The sequence below is a fragment of the Colletes latitarsis genome, chromosome 3, assembly GCF_051014445.1.
Source record: "Colletes latitarsis isolate SP2378_abdomen chromosome 3, iyColLati1, whole genome shotgun sequence".
In the NCBI taxonomy this organism is placed as follows: domain Eukaryota; kingdom Metazoa; phylum Arthropoda; class Insecta; order Hymenoptera; family Colletidae; genus Colletes; species Colletes latitarsis.
In genome coordinates, this window is record NC_135136.1 from 42,306,572 (window position 1) to 42,326,125 (window position 19,554).

At 45.7% G+C, this 19,554-nt stretch overlaps 1 protein-coding gene across 3 annotated transcripts in view; it reads left to right on the top strand.

Annotated features, from left to right (window-relative positions):
- The window catches only part of LOC143340581 (prolyl 4-hydroxylase subunit alpha-1-like), a 159,173-nt gene that overhangs the window by 35,025 nt on the left and 104,594 nt on the right, over positions 1 to 19,554 (top strand). For all 3 annotated transcript variants that reach the window (XM_076762735.1, XM_076762736.1, XM_076762737.1), the window contains exon 2: positions 15,291 to 15,339. In XM_076762735.1, coding sequence (XP_076618850.1) covers positions 15,291 to 15,339 — 49 coding nt within the window. The remainder of the gene's footprint in view (positions 1 to 15,290; positions 15,340 to 19,554) is intronic.

Below are 19,554 nucleotides of genomic sequence, written 5' to 3' on the forward strand. Positions count from 1 at the left end.
AATGTTCTGCATTCGTATAAGAAACGTATTGGAAATAGGTGGTGGAATAAAAAGAAACAATTATAAAAGGAATAACTTTTAACTAAGCTTTTATTGGAAACACGTCTCAGACCCAATCGGTCCTATACTTTGTCTAAACAGGCCAAGCTAGGGACACAGTTGCACCCTCTTGACTTGTATTTTTCTCACATAAAGAAAACTTTCTCTTTTAGAAGAGAAAAACCAACAAAACGTTTGTTAGAGATTTGTTACGTGATAAGGTGGTTACGATTTCTCGAGGATGAAATTCTAGCGATTACGATTCTTTCTCTTTGTTAGTTAAATCGTTCGAACGTTAATCCTTTATTTTACTTTACGTTTCACACTGACGTCGTTTGGAAATGTCAGCTCGCTGATGCGCATCGCTATCGACACAGGTTCGATACTCGTGCGTTCATTGTATTAAGTCGTTCTACGGCTTTTATGGAGCGAATTGCACCGTGCGACGGTGTCGTTACTTCAGAAATTTACGACTCGTAAACTTCGTTAGGTATTGCTCGAATCTTTGTACGTTGACGTTGCGCAGCTCCCACTTGTTCGATTACTCTACGACACAGTTAACAAAGGTGTATTAACGTTATATCGATACTTTAAGTAAATAGCACTTTTATTCGACGTATAAAACGAAAGGCGGAAGGAGCAGCGAAAGAATTCGTTCTTGTTTCTGTAAATCGGTTTCCCGGACGAAATTGACAATAATTGGTAATTGGTTTGCTTTTTAAACGGTCCGTGGAACGCGATGGGAAATATCACCGTATTATTTGGACGTTAATCGCGCGGGTGACACGCGTCCCCCAATACTATGTTTCCTCTCGTGGGACTCTCGTTCGCGCGACCAACGGACGGGTTAAACGCTGGAAATTTTTATTTCGAAGGGAGTTTTCAGGATGTCGGCGCCAAGTCACGCTGCTCCCTCGTTCCACGCTTTCGTAATAACCACAGAAAGAAAGCAACGTTCGGGTTTAATCCCAGCTTAACCGCTCGACGATCGTCGAAACGTCCGATTTGGCAGTTGGATGGCCATCGATATCTCTTTAAAACAAATATTAAAATTTATCTTATTTATATCGGCACCTCTCGACCCGTTAAAATAGGAAGATGATAGATTTCTCTTGGTCGAAGCGCGCTTATTGGACTTTTGATCGATACTGCAGCGTCTGCGATTATCGGGAAGCGGTTAACCTTGGACGATATTCGCACCGGAATTACGGGAACTTGGAAGGAGAAGACGCGGGGGCGTCTGTGGGCGGTACAGCCAGCCATAAGTTGCATCCACGACGATGCATAATCCGAACGAGTCGTCGCGTTACAGCTGGCGAACGGTCGCTGATCCCCGGGCTTCTCTCGCCGAAAGTTGGATCCTCGAAAACTCGTCGAACGATAAAGTCGCTCGAACGAACGACCTCCGATTGTGTTCTCGCGTGCTACATACTTTCCCCTCGAAACGTCCAAAGTTTTTCGCAGGAGTTGCGATCGGTTCGGTCTTGCTTTTAAGGGCTCGATGCGCCAACGAGATATAAGAACCCTCGAATTAGAAAGCAACAGAAAAGTTCTCCGCCGCGTACAGAGACGAATTTGTAACGTGAAAAACCGATCGCGCCGCGTCTCGAATTTGAAACGGAATTTTCGCGAGCGCCGTTAAGGGCACGGGGCGAATGAAAATTAATTCCAAGAGCGTCGGGAAGGCGTCTGAGACCTCTCGGGCGTCGCCAATTGTTCGGTCGAGCGCCCTTTTATTCGAAATTGTTTCGAAATTCTCGACGCACGGGGCGAGAGAGGGTCGTTCGGCGCAGTTAAGGCCGTTTTCTTTTATGTTAAACCCGACGATACGGGCTGAAACGAGCTACTGAACTCCGCCACTTTGCTCTCTTATCCTCCCGGAGACCTTGCTTACCCTGCCATTTTATTTCTCTTTCTCCTCCGGCGCCTCGCCTAACCCACCCCCTTCGCCTCTCTCTTTGCCCTTCGCAACCTTGCGTGCCCCCTTTTCTCTCTATCCCATCCACCGTCCAGGACACCCCCTTTTCACCTTGTTTCACCCCTTCCTCGCCTACTTATCCAGCCGAGTGTTCACCGAGTCCTCGTCTGTCCAACAGGCGTTCGTTCTGCCGCGCGCCTCCTTGACTTTCTCCGTTCCTCCCGAGCCTCTGCTCCTTACAAGGTGTCCGTGAATTTCGTCGGCCCTCCGTGGAACGAAATACAGCCACTCTCGTTAAAACGAATCCCCCCGCGGAATTCAAATAGACCGTCTACCGCTGGTTTCGTTTACCCGCGCGAGTGCATACTCGTACAAGTCCCGCGGCCTCAGCCTCCAAAACGTTTATTATATTTCCAGAAGTCCGCCTGGAACAACTTTAATCAAGAGGTTAGTTTGATTTACGCTTCTAAATTGCCTAGAAACGGTCCCCTAATTGTTTTGAATATGTATTACGTTATCATGCAGTCATGGTATACAGCGTCTGACAAGCGTGAGAATGGGAGGTATGTCTGCAGTGATGTATGGCCTGGGAAGCGACCTTGAATGGCCTAATTTCTTGCGACCTAGGTTCCACGGACTCGCAGATATCCTTACCCGGGAGGCACAATTTGTCAGCACGGTTCGACGTTAAACGTTAACCATAATCGAGATTCTGATCTTCGACGACGTTGCACAGTGTGTTGCCATATTGCAGGTGTTTATTTGCAATCTCTCTGGTGCTTTCGAAGGTCTTTGTTCCTTTGCTTTATTGGTCGCGTAATTGGGGTAGTTCTTAAGAGCTGTTCAGAGATTACCGTGATTGCTCAATTTTGAAAATTGCTCGTCCGTTCGGAAGGCGAAACAATGCCAGGATCGAGAACGGAAACCCTTTAGCCCCCGGACGGGGAACGTCCTCGTGAAAAGTAGATAGGGTCCTTTGAAGGGTTTCGATCAGCGCTTCTAACGGTAATCCAGCTTTTTACGCGCGAACTCTGTTCGTCGAGTGAATAATTTTAGCTCGCGAGCGTTGCAATTTGCTTCGTTAACTTTATCGATAGCGAGATTGGTCTTGACGTGCTCGTTGTCGTGTTACGGACGCATGAATCAGCGATACTGTGCTTTTTCTCGTTGCTCAACCTTCTGCAAGGTACGCGTCCAGTACTTGCATTTAATTATCCAGAATAAAATGCATCTAGAATACGATTCGTTCCTAGGATACGAATACGATTAGTCTTTAATATTTCATTCCGCACCTTCATCCTTTGCAACTATCGCTTACCCTCGTCCGCGTAGACGTCTGCAAAACGGAGTATAGCTTAGAGGCAGGTGTTGTTGTAACTGGATCTCCGACTCTAACTTGTACCTTGAGATATCTCACGTTTAAACTGCACCTCCGTTTCTCTTACCTCCCCTGCCCCGATGGGCTTTGTCGATAAAATAAGGAAACACGCGGCCGAATGTTTCGAGAATTTAATACTAATATCGCTTAATGTAATAAAGGGGTGGCTTGGTTTACGACGATCCGGACTTACGACACTTTCCGGTTATTCCCGGGCACGCGATTCACACTTTCGCGTTGTCGACGATAAAAGAGCTCTATCTACGTATTTTCTCACGAATTCTTCCTGTTTGCATTTTAAGAATTCTCCCGTTTAACGCTAGAACTACCGACAGTTATAGTGTATTTATTTCTATACAGGGTGTTCGGCCAACCCTGGGAAAAATTTTAATAGGAGATTCTAGAAGCCAAAATAAGACGAAAATCAAGAATACCAATTTGTTGATGGAGGCTTTGTTAAAAAGTTATTAACGTTTAAAGTTCCGCCAGTACTGAATTTTTTTCTCAAAAATGCGTAGGATTTCGGGGGTATGTGTAATGACCAAAAATGATTGTAACTGACCCCCACAGCTAACAATATTTTTTTCAGAACGATTTGAAATATTTTAATTTCGTCGAAAAATTTCACACCTTCTCGATTTTTTTTCTTGAAAGTGGGTAGGATTTCGGGGATATGTGTAATGACCGAAAATGATTGCAATTAACCCCTGCACCCAAAAATAATTTTTCCAGAACGATTAGAAATTTTTGAATTTAATTGTTAATAACTTTTTAACGAAGCCTCCATCGACAAATTGGTATTCTTGATTTTCGTCTTATTTTTACCCTGAATACCAAGGAAATTGAAACACTAGATACACGAAGAAATGTAGAAATAAGTGTTTATTTTTTTTTACAGAAAATTGCGGTAAATTTTTTACGAGTTTTATTAGAAGTTATGACTGGGTCATTTAGACTGCTTTGGTAGTTCTAGTGTTAAGGAGATATTCTGGGTACATAGGAGGAAATCAGATCCAAGTGTCACCGCATAGTTGTAACTTTAGGTTTTGGTGAAATACGCGAGGGATTAAAAAATCTCGTAAGTCGTCTTTACGACGGGAAATATCGAAGTTTTACGAGGGGAAATTTTAAACATGTCGCGGATGGAGCAGAGTGTGCCGTCGGGTCGTAAATAAGGCACCTCGCTGAATCACGAGGCTGTAGTACAACGTTTACACCGGGCTCTCGTGTTTCGGGTTGAATGCAAACCATCTGCAATTAGATCCTGAGTCCTGGGATGCTTGGTTATGCATGGCAGGTAGAAGTAAAAGGTCTTCCGAAGAAGCAACGCGAGCGAAAATTATTTCGCTGATACGCGCGCTACAGATAACTGTTTTGGTCGAGCGGACGAAACGCGAACAACTTTTAAATTACGGAGAATTTTTCTTACCGCGCGACGTCCGTGATAACAAATTAAAAATTTTTAAACAGACATAATACTACCGTACCGTAGATACAACGTATATACCACAACGATTAAAACGAACGTTTATCATTGCTAACGAACGTACGTTGTTTCCAATAAAAATTTATTTACTCGAAATTATTCGAAACAAATTTTGCCCGTAGTTAATTTGCGCGTTCGAGCACCCCGGAAGGCTGGATTATTTTTCGTAGTTTTTAAAAAAGTGGCGGAGCTAACTCTTGAAAACGCGTGGCGTCAAAATATAATTTCGTCGATGACGGTTAATTACACCCTGACGCGGTATAAATATTTCACTCGGTAAACCATTAATTCGTGTTTCCCTTATTAATATTCATGGAACTTTGGGCGATAAAATATTTGTCCGCCGCGGCACGGTAATTATCGACAGGAATTGTTTCGAATAGTTGCACTGACCATCGAACCAATACGAAATTTCGTACTAATTGCGAGTTCTTTGCGAACAATGTCTTTAAATTTCCCAAAGAATCGGATCCGCGGAACGTAAACGAGCATTTACTCCGCGCTTCGGGCATATTTACAAAACGATGGAAGTCGTTTTGCTATTTACGATGTTGGTTTCCCGGCCAGGAAGTAAAATTTAGTTTGATTTCGCGGAAAAAGTCTGTCGTTGGCAACACGTGTAACCATTTTCCCGGGCAGCCGGCGCTGCTTCATTCGATTTCGGTTTTTCATCTTGGTCCGTTCGGCTCGTTCACTTTCTGTTCCGCATTTAAAGCGGAAATTAAGCGTCGCTCGGACCGCTCTTAGCCTCCTTTTCGCCCCGAACTTCTCGACGAATAGACTGTTGCTCGAAACGTAATTCAACTGGGCTTTTGTGCCCATAACCCACGCCTCTGCTGGCTACCGATGAGATCGAGTTCAATATGTACCCGGTTGCGTCGATCCTTTCGTTACAGTATACTACCGACTCATAGGAAATACATGTTTCGTTCCTTCGAAAGCAAAAGATCGTATCTCGAAATTATCGTTAGATAGTTTTAACGTAGAACCGTAAAATCTGATTATTTTCCCAAAGAAAGGAGCGCACGGACGATTGGAATATCACCCTTGGTTTACGAGGTATTTCTCGGGTCGTAGTTTTATTAAACGTGGACGGAAACTGCATTGCCGTTCCGCTTCTTATTCATAATTTTAGGCACATCGGATGCATAATTCGTCGGGGAAATGCGTGTCGGGAGCAGCACTCTCGTTAAGTTTTCTCATTAAAATTTGGCCTAGAGCTCCGGGGCCAATGTCTAATGATAGGAGGGGGTTGAAAGCAGAGGCGGCTTTCGAGAGTCGAAAAGGGATTTTCGGTGGCTGGAGGTTGATTAAGATCCCGTCTGTTCGCCCCTTTCCCCGCGAAATTAAAGCTTGCCGACCGTATGAATTGAAATTATAGATAACGCTCGGCGTAATCGAGATATCAGCCGGTTGCATCGTCTAGACGATTATTCGCGGAACCCGGCAGGCAAGAAGAAATATTTCGTTGTTCCGAAACGGTGAAAAGTTCTGTTTTCGAGAGCCAGCGTTCGAGATTTACGACGGAATTTATAATTCATCGAGATTAAGCGGAACGATTAGATTCCGCGAGCGTGAAATAAGCGGCACGTCAGGTGCTGGTAGTCGAGGAAGAAGAATAGAACTCCGAAAATCAGAGTATTTCTCCGTTCACCGGCACCTGACGCGTCGCTAATGCCACGCTTACGTTCGCCAAGACTGTCCGACTAATTAACGAAGTCGGTGCTTAACGAAAAGTCACTTTCGATATGGGGGAATTTTTTAAACACAAACTAGAGCGCTTAAATCGAGCCTGTTAAAAACATAGACCATAGAAGTTTAGTCCTAAGTTCTAAGCACGAAGATTGATTGGCGTTCCAAGATCGCTACTCAGAAGCAAGATCCGTTTCGGAGACGGAACACCGAGACGATGGTTAATCCGTCGAAAATCACGGCAGCTAGTAGCATGCCATCGCGATTATATAAATTCCATGGAACGTGCACAAGCCACGTGCAACAGTGTCGGGTACTGTACGTTAAATGCAGCAAATGCAATTGCATCGAACGCATTCCGCGAGCCGTTTCCTGTTCGTTGCTCGAAACCAGTGTCTTGCGTCGCGCGTACCGCTCGGGATTTCCTCCGCGTACGCGCGCCACCGACGAATTTATGCCAAAAGAGCAACCGGTAGAATTTAAACAACCTACGTGCCCAGCTACTTCGTCTCCCAACGAGATAGAAACCCACTGCAACATTATATTAATAATATGAACTCTTTACGCACTGCTTCCGTCCGAGAATCCACGAAATTCCATGACCCTCAATTTCTAGGGCTAGTAACTCGTTGAAAATTGCAGAGAATTTCATTTTGGGTGCATAGTGTAAAAGTAAATTGCAAAATAAATATAGAAGACAAAATAAATTGTAAAGGTAGTTATGTTCATTGGATAGGGGATGAAATGCCCTTTAAAATGAGCGTTCGTGAGAGTCGATAGCTTTATTAGTTCCGGAGATATAGCGATTTTAGTTTCGCGTCGATGCGGTGGCTAGTTTCGAAGATAGGGTTTGTTTACGTTTCGTTGTGCGCGCGCGAGTTCATTGATCTAGCGCGTAGTAAATTCTTGGAAATACTACGCTCGAAACTAGGTCACGAGAGTCACGTACGTAGGGTAGGTCAGCGCGACGCACGTGCGACAAGGAGACGCGACGCGTCAGACGGAGACAGAGATAGTCGAATTAAGAAAAATTACCTTTTACATAACTTACGATATCTCGAAAACGGAAAGTCCGATCGACAAAAACGAAAAGCCATTTTAAAGAGGAAGGTTTGCCGCTGCCAACAGTGGTTCAATAATTAATAAAACACTAGTAGTTTCGGAACTGCACGCCGTCAAAGTTTTAGTATTTTTAATACGCGTCGGTAGTCTGCCGTAACACGGGAAGCGCCATAAGAGAATTTTTTTAAAATTACCACTTTACATAAATTGCGATATCTCGAAAACGGAAAGTCCGATCGACAAAAACGAAAAGCCATTTTAAAGAGAAAGGTTTGCCGCTGCCAACAGTGGTTCAATAATTAATAAAACACTAGTAGTTTCGGAACTGCACGCCGTCAAAGTTTTAGTATTTTTAATACGCGTCGGTAGTCTGCCGTAACACGGGAAGCGCCATAAGAGAATTTTTTTAAAATTACCTCTTTACATAAATTGCGATATCTCGAAAACGGAAAGTCCGATCGACAAAAACGAAAAGCCATTTTAAAGGGGAGGCTTTGACGCTTCTAGCAATGGTTCAATAATTAATAAAACATTAATAGTTTCGGAACTGCACGCGTCTAAAGTTTAACTATTTTTAATAGGGATTGTTAGACCGTTCTGGAAAGTGAAGCGATTTCAGTAACTCGTACGATCGAAATCTCTATTCGTACTCCTTGGAAAAATTTCAAGAGCGTTATCTGCAGCTTCTCGTTGATCCCGGATCCACCCCCGCCCGGTTAATCGCGTAACATACGGTTAAAAAAGAGGAAGGAACCTGAGGGTCGGGTCGATTCGAGGCCAATCGAGCAGAATTAGAAAAGAGGAGAATAGTGGTCGAACGAAACGCCGGGAAATAATGTATCTGGGCTGGTTGGTCGAGAGATACGGCGAAGAAAGATTAGACCGTGGCGCTGTAAAATTGAAATTGTCAACGAAAGTAGGATTTCGCTGGGAGGGTTGTTGAGTCGCGTACTCTCGTAACTATATCTATATCTTACTGTATGTGTAACTTTGGTTGGAAATCTCGAGACTTCCACCGGTTCCGTGCAATCTCTGCGCAGGATTTAATGTTTAAGAGCTGCAGTCGAGAGGCAGTTGCAACCCCCTCAGACGGAAGGCTGATTCCAAATATTAAGAACTTAATATCACTCGCGTGCATTCGATGGCCGCGGCAGGATTATTTGATTAAGACCGACGAAACCATTAGTCGGATCAGAGGGGTGGCTACGAAGCACAGTTTCCGGAGTCTTTTAACTCGATTACAAGCAAAAAGATCATTTCTCGTTATCGTAAAGTTTCTCGTCGTATTTTAGTAATCCGTATATCTAATTATAAAGAAAACTGTTAAGCGTGCTAGGATTTTGTCCCACCCTACGCGTTGATCGTCGCGTCGCGTGCGACGAAAATCTTTGCAGAAGCAAGGGAAAGAAAAAAAACCGTAGAAAATGCAAGAAACATGGACGTTGATAAACACGCGAGGGGAAAAAAGTAGGAGAAATTTGAATGTCAAAGGCAGGAAACGTACAGATTCGCGAGCGTGGCTCTCGAAAGGTCGGGAACGTACGAAATTCATAAATTCATGGGAAAAAGAGCGTAAGGAATTCCGGGGCTCCAAAGGAAGGAGCTCTTGTATTCGCTCCTCGCGTCCAAAGAGGAAGCGCGTAACAAAACGCGAAGAGGGCTCGCGAAAACAAAGTAGGAAAATGCAACAAATTTCCGAGATTCTCCGGGAGCGGAGTTCGAAGCAACCCCCGAAAATTCAACGTCAAAGGCTCTCGTTTGGCCATCGATCGTTCGCTCGAAAGACGCGAAGGCGAATAAAAAAAACGGCTCCTTAGCGTTGGCGATATCTCTCGTTACCTAGCAGAGAGAAAAGGGAAAAGATAAGGGCGGTTTAGTCGACTCGATGGAAGAGGGTTGCCAGAGGGAAGGGTTCGCGTCGCGATTTCGAGCGATCGCTGGATCGAATTCCTCGTCGAGCAGGAAACGGTTCTAGCTGCAGCCCTCGGCTTCCGGGCGCCGCGTCCCCCGTTCAATTTCGAGGGCTCTTCGCTGCGAACGAAGGATGCTGAGAATTCCATCGCGATTCGAAACCACGGCGCCCCGTCCTCGGGATCGCTGCGTGCCGTGTGCGTCGCGACGCGTGGTCCGTTAACGCCGCCCCCGCGACTTTGAAGCGACACCCAGCCTCTGATCACCCTAATGGATTACGGTTTGCTTCGTTTTAATCGGATGAAATTCAGATGCCGGCCATTTCGGGATTGGGGCTCGACGTGCAAGTCGGTCGATCGTGCGTTTGGATTACGGCCTCGACGATGGTCGAAATATAATCTGATTACATTTCCCACCGTACATACCACGTAATATTTGCGTCACGACTGGCCACTCTAATTACACGTTGATTTGGATGTTACCTAACGAAACGAACGTTCGATAGAGACTCGTAGAGGCCCTTAAATGGATCGAACAAAGTTTTATTATTAAGTAGACTGGACGCTGGAGGTCCCATGGGTGCTCGAGCAGCGTTGGACGCTGGACGTCCCAAGGAAAGCGTCTCAGCTCGGCGCCGGTGTCATAATCCGTAGCATTATACGCGGCAGCTCGGATCATAACGGTTACGCAATGACCGCACTTTACGAAGTTTAGGGTGGCGTTATTTTATCGATTTTGGCGGGCGAAATGCACCGGGAGCGAGCGGCGCCATCGAAATTCCGTGTACACCCATAGACGAGACACCGACTATACGAGCTTGCATACGCGTAATCGTTTATGGTTTGCCGATAACCAGCGAAACGAACCTCTCTCGCGAGCCTTTGGTTTTCGTTTGTCCTAGGAAGTCGTTCCCGCATACTCGTTATTCCATTTTTCCCATATTCTGGCTATATATTCTTGCAGTACTGTAGAAATTAATTAACCCGGTTCCTTTTACTTTCGACGTTTTTATATTTTAATATTAATACTACTTATTCGTCACGTAGACAGAGAGATTCCTAAATCACTATCACCTTTGTCTGTTAATCACAGAACATATAAATGCACATAGATACTCGACATGTATAACTGCTTTCGAACAGCGTACGGTGTTAGAAAATGAAATGATTATTTTGCTGGTAAAGAATAACACGGAGCACGAAATATCGTATTTCCTACGCGGTATAGCTGGTCGAAAATCATTACGTACCGTGCAATAATTTATAACGCGTTGTTAACGAGGATGTAACGATGGAGAGAGATACTATTCATCGACGACCAATGCCACGTAACGTAACGTTTTCATTTCGAAGCCAATCCCTGTATGGGCTTTGGACGTTTCTCGTCTTCGTTGTTATTACCGATGTTCGGTCTCGTGTCAGCCGCGCTGCTCGCGTTGTTCGCGGTCATTTATCATGCCATTTGAGCCCTCCGTTTAGGATAATGTCCAACAGTTGCGTTGCCAGGGCTTCGAGCACCGTTCCTGCGTATTTCGGACGCGTAACAAGACTCGAGCCTGCCGGTGACTGATTTTTTCCGGTTCCCTGCCGGGGCTCCGACCGTGCGTGCCATTTCCCTCCACTCGAACGTTCGACGAACGTAATTCGAACGTTTTGTGGGCTGAAATTTTCCCTGCAAGTTAAATCATGCGCACAGGCGTGTCTCGCGAATCTTGTTCGCCCCGGTGTCTCCGTCGATTCGCGAAAATATCGCTCGCTGGAGGCGTAAGGTTCTGAAAAATACACAGCAGCTAAGTTTGTTTCCCTCGAAACTCGAATATTTGTAAAAGACGACGCCGACAAGGAGGAATTTTCAACGCGGTTTAAACGTGGATGGTATCGCGACGACGATGCGGGAGTATCTCCGGATGGATGGAATTCCAGGCGAGATCGTGCCATAAATTCGAATTACTTGGAACCGTGGCCCCGAAAAGAAGCTTTTCACGGTCTTGGTCTCGCGTTTGTACGTATGTAATTCACCGCGTCGTTTCGTTCTCGCGTAGAGAGAACTAGTCGATCGCGTTTCAATGGCCCTGGAAATCGCCTGGTCGTCGATGAAACCCCTGTTGTCGATCCTCTGTTCTTTCGTCCCCGACGGGTCGTTCCGGGTCGCGAAAATTTCGTCGATCGAGGGCCGCGTTGGTCATAAAGTGGCCCGGCCAACGAGGAATTCCAAGCGTTCCTGGCGTTCCCTCGCGCAGTTTTCCCTCGAGATTCCAGCACCGTGAATCGCCGATGGCCGCCGTGGATATTGCTGGCAGTACCTTAAACCTCGCCAAGCGTATTCGAAACCCTTCGCGTGGCCAGAATTAGTTGCAAGCGAAACAGAACCTCTCGACTAGGTCGATTGTTTGCGCGGTCTGGACGTTTGCTCATTTTTACCAGGTAAACTCATTAAGTCGTTAGCATTTCCCGCAACAAATTTTAATCGCGCGTATATAATGAATAAGACGCTCGATTAACCGTGTATTTGATGGACGGATTTCGTGTTTCGTAATGAAATTGAACGCGCGTCGATTCTCGGGAAATGCACGATCATCGATGGCGAGATACGATCGAAAGTAACGTAACCAGGATCTTGCATCGTCGAGCGTAATTCGTCTTCCAGCGATCCGTCTCATTAATTTCAATCGCAGCGCGTATCGTCTTTCAATCTAGGAATAAAACCAATAGAAAACTCGCTTCGCGCCTTAATCCTTTCGTTGGATCGTCAGAATATCGTGATTATCGAGAGTCGAGGTTCGCGCGTGGCCGTAGAATAAGTGGTGGGGTGTAAAAGTTGCGGTTGAAAAACGAGGGGGTTCGCGCGTTCTCTCATTGCATATTCAATGCGATGGCACGTAGATACACGTGTGTACCTGACGCTGCAAATGTAGAAAAAGGGGACGTTTCGGTCTGATGTACGAGCTCGAAAATGGGGGTGGCAGAAGGGGTGGCTGGCTGCTTTGTCGCGACACGACGCGCTGCGTACGCGGAAGTGTGATTAAATGCTTACGCGTGGAACGAACCTGCGTCGGATGTTTTCCTTTTTTTCCCCCCCTGTGGCCGGACGTTCGTTACCATTATCGTTATTGTTGTAATTGTCCGTTTCCTTCTCGAAACTGAAATCTTATCGATCGAGAAATTATAAAACGACACGTGCACCCTCCCGGAAGGGTAATCGTAAATCTAGCAAACGACTCGAATGTATAATACGGGAGTTTTGACTTATTTGTACGCGGAATAGGGAATATTTCATAGTGTAAATTACAAGCACGCTTCGGACAGGAACATTACGGGAACGAGCATCAAAATCCGTGGACGGGGGGGGGGGGGGTAGGGGGAAAGCGCGAAATGTTTCGCCGTCGGTCGGTCTCGCGCAACACGAGCATTGTTCTTTTATATTGTTCGATAAATACGCGCGCCAGCACGTGCACGGCCTGTAAACGCGAAAAATAGTGGGGCGAGGGTTGGGACCACCCCTGATGTACGAGCTGAAAAAAAGTCAGCGTGGATCGAGAGGGTTTGTCCGCGACACTACATATGCAAAAGCGGGGTTAAACGTCCGCGCGTGGAAGGGATGTTGACAAATTAAAGCGATTTATTTTATTTTCCCGGGGCTGGACATTAATCTTGCCGCGTACAGGCTGGAAGAAGTTGGAGACGCGGTAAGCAGATTTTCCAGGGGGGTATTTTTTGCCGGACCTTGGGGGTATTAACTTAAAACCATGATAAATTTTTATTTCACGTCGGTTTCGGACCGCCTCGACGGCAATCCGGCACGATAATTATTTGCGTCCTTCGAGTTTGTTAGCGTCGTGTTTCCCATTTGTCTAATTTAAAATTAAAATCGCCCCGCGCACGACCGGAACAAACAAAAAATGGAACTTTGTTGTAACGTGGCGCGGGGATAAAAATTAACATTGCATCGAAATTGAATTTCCGCGCGTGCAAGTGACAGAATTCGTTTCCCGGCGCTTTGCGGTTCCGTATTCTGTCCGAACGGAAATTATGCTACGAAACAACGTGGAACGTTTCTGTTCCCGATTTACACGCCATAGAAAATTGTTACGATGTTTAACTAACGCGCGCGTGGATTTAATTTTCGATTTCGCTTCTTTGGTCAATTGGCAGCGGTGCGAATATCCCGCCAACGCTGCGTACGATTTAAACCGAGAGGAAATTAAAAAGAAAAACAATTGAAATTTTTACGAGACAGGCGAAAACACCGACTAATCGTCGACGCGATAAAAAGGACGAGATGAAAATCGTCGAAATAAATTGGAAGCGGTGAAATGAAGCTGGTCGCGAGCACGCAGATCGTTCTTACTTTGTTTATCGTTGCATATTCGCTATTGCGTTAAATTCAGCCGCTGTCTTGGCTGATGTACGAGCCGAAACGGAGATGGCGGACCCGGTGACGTATCGTGCCCGCGGAAAACCGTGCTCAACGGCCGTGCTGGACCCGGAGGGACGGAAAATTAGCGTAGTTTGTTTCGATTTCATCCCGTTCGACGACTTTTATTTCCATCGGACGCGAGTCCCGACTCCGCCGCCAACGGATTGCAGTCGGAATCGGTTTAATCGATCGAAAATAAACGCGTCTTTATCGCTCGGATCGACGAACCGCACCAGATTGAACGCCTTTTAGGAACCAGTTTTCCTTCGAGCTTTTCGAAACTACAATTGCATTACATCGCGTAATTTAAATAATAATCGAGTTTTCAAACCCAATTTTCGCCAGAACGAAGCCTCGGACGGATTTTTATATTTTCGTTTCGCTTTTGCACGGAAAATCGCCACTTTTTCGATCGTTCCGTGATTGCTGCCTCGTTCTGTGCGGACGGATGCTCCTCGTGCGGCAATTTTCTATACCGTGCAACGCGAGTGTCCGTCGACAAAAGCAACGACTGATACGAGATAGAGATGGGTGGAGATTACAGTGTCTGGGTGTCCTCCCGGCGGTTCCATCTGCATCTTATCGCTCGATGGTCGGGAAAACAAGAGACGCGTGTACGGGAATGGCGAGCAGAAGGAACACAGGAGTCGCAAACAACCGCGCGTTCGGGTCAAGGTAAACAAACCCGAAGTTTCAGGAGGATTCGCACAGCCTCTCGGGCGGGGAAAGCCGACAAAGTCGAAACCGGAGGAGTTCGAAGTAACGGAAGAAAGCGTGGGCGTCGGCAAAGGAAACTCGAGCTTTTTTCTTTCCGACTCCCCTTTTCCACGCGTTCCGTAAACGAGCGGCGAATCGCTCCCGGGACTCTGGCATTTCTTGCACGCGTTGTTTCGCTAATTGTCACTCCGCGTTCCCCCCTTTGTTTCCGTCATATTTCCCGGAGAAAATTAAAATTTTCCTCGAGCTTTCTTTCTTGGTCGCGTCGCGATCCCTTCTGTCCCGCCGGTCCACCGTTTCCCCTTTCTTGCCTTTGTCCCGCGGAGACGCGCGGAATTGGGAACATTTTCTTCGCTACGACGACTCTCTCTGTTCTCGAAATTAAAGTGGCTCCGTCTCGGTTTTTGCGACCATTTTCCGCGAGTACCTTCTTTCGCGCCACGCGAACATCGCAATGGGAAATTTGCAAGTATGGTTCTCCGCAGCGTTCGCGACTCGCCAAGGTCGTAAATTCACGCGAGACCTTCGATTTCATGTATCGCAAGTACATGGTAAGTAGATACGGCGACACTGGCCGAAAGATTTCTTTCTCGTGGTCACAGTCCTTATCCACGACCGTTGTACATTGTGCTTTATTGGGAAATTAATTTTCCAATCATTTTTTGTTACAGATTGGAGCGATTTCGTGCAATTTGGATTAGTCTTCGTTGAAAGACGGAGGTACGTCTCGTAAATTTTTATTTTCTACTCGTCGATGAGCCAACCAAACGCTACATCGCGAAATCTTTGAGAGGAAAGTGCAATTTTCCTTTTCTTGGAAAATTGAATCCAAGATCAAAGCAGAGACTTTACCTTTTGAAATAAGGAAAGGTACCGTCTCTTTAGGATTTCTTAATTGAATCTCATACGAAAGCGTTATTAAAAAAGTATGAGAAAATAGAGATCTTGGCCCAACTAACCGGAAAACAAATGCTTGTCTCTCGGTATAGTTGATCGACGAGGTTCTCCGTAACGAACTGCGAAGCAACTCCGGTCCGAACGATCCCTGACATCGGTCGTAGCTGCAACGGTGCATCGAAACAATTCTTTAAATACAATGGAGTCTCGTTCCCGAAAGGATTTATCGAATTCCGCGTTTCCCGAGGTGTATACGCTATATACGTATATATTGGAACGGAAGGGAGAGAGCAAAGGGAAGTTGGCAGTCGTCGATTATTAAGTACAGGAAAGAGCCTGGCTTTTTCTGGCCTCCCTCGCAAATCACGAATATTCCAATGACAGGGCCGGGGCGAGACTCGCGGAAAAAGAAGAAAATCGGTTATTGCCGCGGAGAACAAAGGGCGCTGTACTTGGCGCAACAAAGGCAGAAAAGCTGGCAAAGGGATCGCTGGTAGCCGGAAAACGGAATCGACGAGTCGGTTCGTTCGATATTTCGAGCCTGAATAGACGGCGGCCTGTCGCGCGTGAAAAAGTTGCGATATTTAGACGAATGGACCGTAGCCTGCGAATTGACTCTTCGACCGGTTCAAACGAATCGGCTCGAATTTCCTCGTTGAATGTTTCGCAACGTGACCGCCGGTTGGCTAGCTCCTCGTTAACGCTCAATGGTACGCTCTACGCTGATTTTCCTCGCGTTTATTCCCCCCTCGAACGCCAAAGCATTTTTCCAAGTTCCGACAAATGACCTCCCATCGTCGCGTGTCTCGATAAAACGCTCGTATCGCGCCTCCTCGTAACCTTTTAACGAGGCTAACCGGGAGAAACCCGCTGGGGAATTCTATTCCAGCGTCGTAAGTCGAAAGCAGAACGTCCGTAACGGAGCCCCGGAGGAAAGGCGAACTATTAATAAGCGTATCGCCGTAGCGAAACGTTCTCTTTGGCTCGTCCTCGAAGACAGACGTTGAACAACTTAACCGGTGGATTTCAAAGGAGATCGCCCGTGTCTTACAAATCTTCCGAGTCTTTGAACTCCGGAAAGAGTTGCTCGGACTTGAATTAACGGAACTCGGACCGAGAATGGAAGAAAGGGCACGCGAACGAGCATCGCGAAAGGGGATCCGGAAAACGGAGCGAGACAAATTACTTCGGGGACGGAGCTAGTTTGAATATTTCGAATTAACCGGAGCCACCGATCCCTTTCGAGCAGCCGACGATAGCTATCAGAGACGGAATATTTCCGTATTTTACTTTTACGATGTACGCGTTAACCACCGCGGTTCGACTGCGAACCGAAACTACGCCGAATAATCAAGGCTCGATCGAGGGATTCCGCTGTATTGAGATTTCGTTCGAAAACCACGGGAGAGTTATAACAAAAAATCTACGTGACCGTAAAAATCTGTGTCGCCCGACAAAGGACATTGAATAACCCCGGACCGCGGAACAAAAGCTGAATTCGAAACGAGGATAGACGACGCCGGACGTCGAAAGATGAAATCGATCGAGTCGCCGCGGTTGTTTCGCTGTTTCCGTGCGCTGGTTTTCGACGCGAACCGGTAGCAAGTTTATAGGATTACGGTTCAAGCGGGACCGCGGGAGAAACGAAACGAGGTTTAAGCGGGATCGTTTAATTTATCCGAAAGCAGATCGTCCGTGGCGGACCGCTAAATATTTTATACGTTATTCGTTTATCGCCAAGTTGTTTCGTCGCCTAGCGAATTATTTTTATTGTGATTGTAGGAATACGGGTTGTATAATCGAATTAAACGACGATATTTTACTGTAGAATATCAAATTTAGTCTTTATTCGCGAAGATATATCTTACAATTAGAGATCCGTCGATTTAGCGACGAACTCTTTGTATAATAAACACCATGAGTTCGTAGAACCCATGGTCGAAACAGGAAAGAAACTTTACACATACAAGGTGTTCGGCCAAATTTTAATGGGTGATTCTAGATGCAAAAATAAGACGAAAATCAAGAATACCAATTTGTTGATGGAGGCTTCGTTAACAAGTTATTAGCAATTAAATTAAAAAATTTCAAATCGTTCTGAAAAAATTATTTTCGGTTGCGGGGGTCAATTACAATCATTTCTGGTGAATAGACGTATCCCCGAAATCCTACCCAATTTCTAGAAAAAAATTCGAGAAGGTATGAAATTTTTCGACGGAAAAAAAAAATTTGGAATCGTTTTGGAAAAATTATTCTCGGTTGCAGGGGTCAATTACAATCATTTTTGGTGAATAGACATACCCTCGAAATCCTACCCAATTTCTAGAAAAAAATTCGAGAAGGTATGAAATTTTTCGACGGAAAAAAAAAATTTGGAATCGTTTTGGAAAAATTATTCTCGGTTGCAGGGGTCAATTACAATCATTTTTGGTGAATAGACATACCCCCGAAATCCTGCGCATTTTCAAGAAAAAAATTCAGTATGGCTGAAACTTTAATCATTAATAACTTTTTAACGAGGCCTCCACGAAGAAATTAGTATTCTTGATTTTCGTCTTATTCTGGCCTCTAGAATCTCCCATTAAAATTTCCCCCAAGAGTGGCCAAACACCCTGTACATGTCATCACTGGAGACGATTTTTGTAACATTACAAGACGGTTACGAAATTCAACACTTTCCTTATAAATTTCTGTTGTTAGCGGTGTGGAGAACGCGCGATGTTCGCGTGGAATCGTGGAAAAATCGGTGATGAAGTTTTCGGAATATTATTCGTGGAGGTAGGAATTGAAATTGTTCGTGCAGGCAGTAGGGCGGTGTTACTGACAGTTTTGGGTAAAGTCGGGCAGGAAGCCGCGGCAGCGAATAGTCGCGAGAACTATGGAAATTTTGGCGGGTAATCCTCTCGTCTCGGTGTCCACGGCGACGATTACCGCGGTTAATTCCGAGGAACGTCGGTAACTGTTTCCCCGTGGCCGGTGAAAATCCTCTCGTTAGCGGACACGGTTACCGTATCGTTTGTTCGGTTCGCGGCGGCTCGTGCTCCCGGTGCTTAGGATGGATTCGAATATAGTTATCGTCCGGTAACGAACTTTCCATTCGCGCCGATGAACTTCCTCTTTATTGAGTTTCGATGGCCCGGAAAGTGGACGCGGTGGAAAAGAATGATCGAGAGAGGGAATTGCACGCACGGAAATTGTGCGATCGTTTGCACGGATGTTGCGCGAAACGGTCGTTTCAAAGTTAGGGGAAATCGGTATCGATCGGATGACCAATGCCTGGAACGATAATTATCGTTAGAAGCGATAGAAACACGGGGCTAATGATCAGCTACGGTCCAACGGACATTTAGAATCCGTGAAAGATGAAGAAACCAAGAAAAATTGCAATAGTATGTGCGGATGTAGGACGCGAAGCGAAAAGAGTCGAGGTAAAGGACGGTGAAGAAGTTTCAGGGAAACAGAAGAATGTTTCGCGATAGTTATTGCCCCAACTATCGAACTACTGTCCGGAGAATTTGTGCAAAAGTTCCTGAACGATTTTTCAGGGTTACGAGGCAACGAGAGCTTTTCGACCTTCCTGGGAACTGACTTTGAAAACCATTGGAATTCGAGGATGGATCGATCCCAGTGGTTTCGCGATTCTTTTGATCGTTAATTACGATTCTACGAGTCGTCCCGGTTTCCTTTACCCTTTTAACCTTGTGTTTCGGAGGCTCGAGCGAGTGGATAATTAAATTCGACGTTGATTCGTTACTCGCTCCAGGCCGTTGAGATTTTCCAGGAAGCTGATTTTAAAGTAGATTACATTGAACCCTTATTTATCGACTTTTATGTAACTTGAAATTCAACGAATGATCGAACAAAAAGATTGAACCACGTTTTATGGATACGTCTTATGGACTCTCGTGGCCCGATCTGACGAATTTTTAAGAAAAATCGCACGGAGTAGGTGTTCGAATCGTTCTGAAAAAATTATTTCTAGCTAGGGGGGTCAATTACAATCATTTCTGGTCAATGGACATACCCCCGAATTTCTAC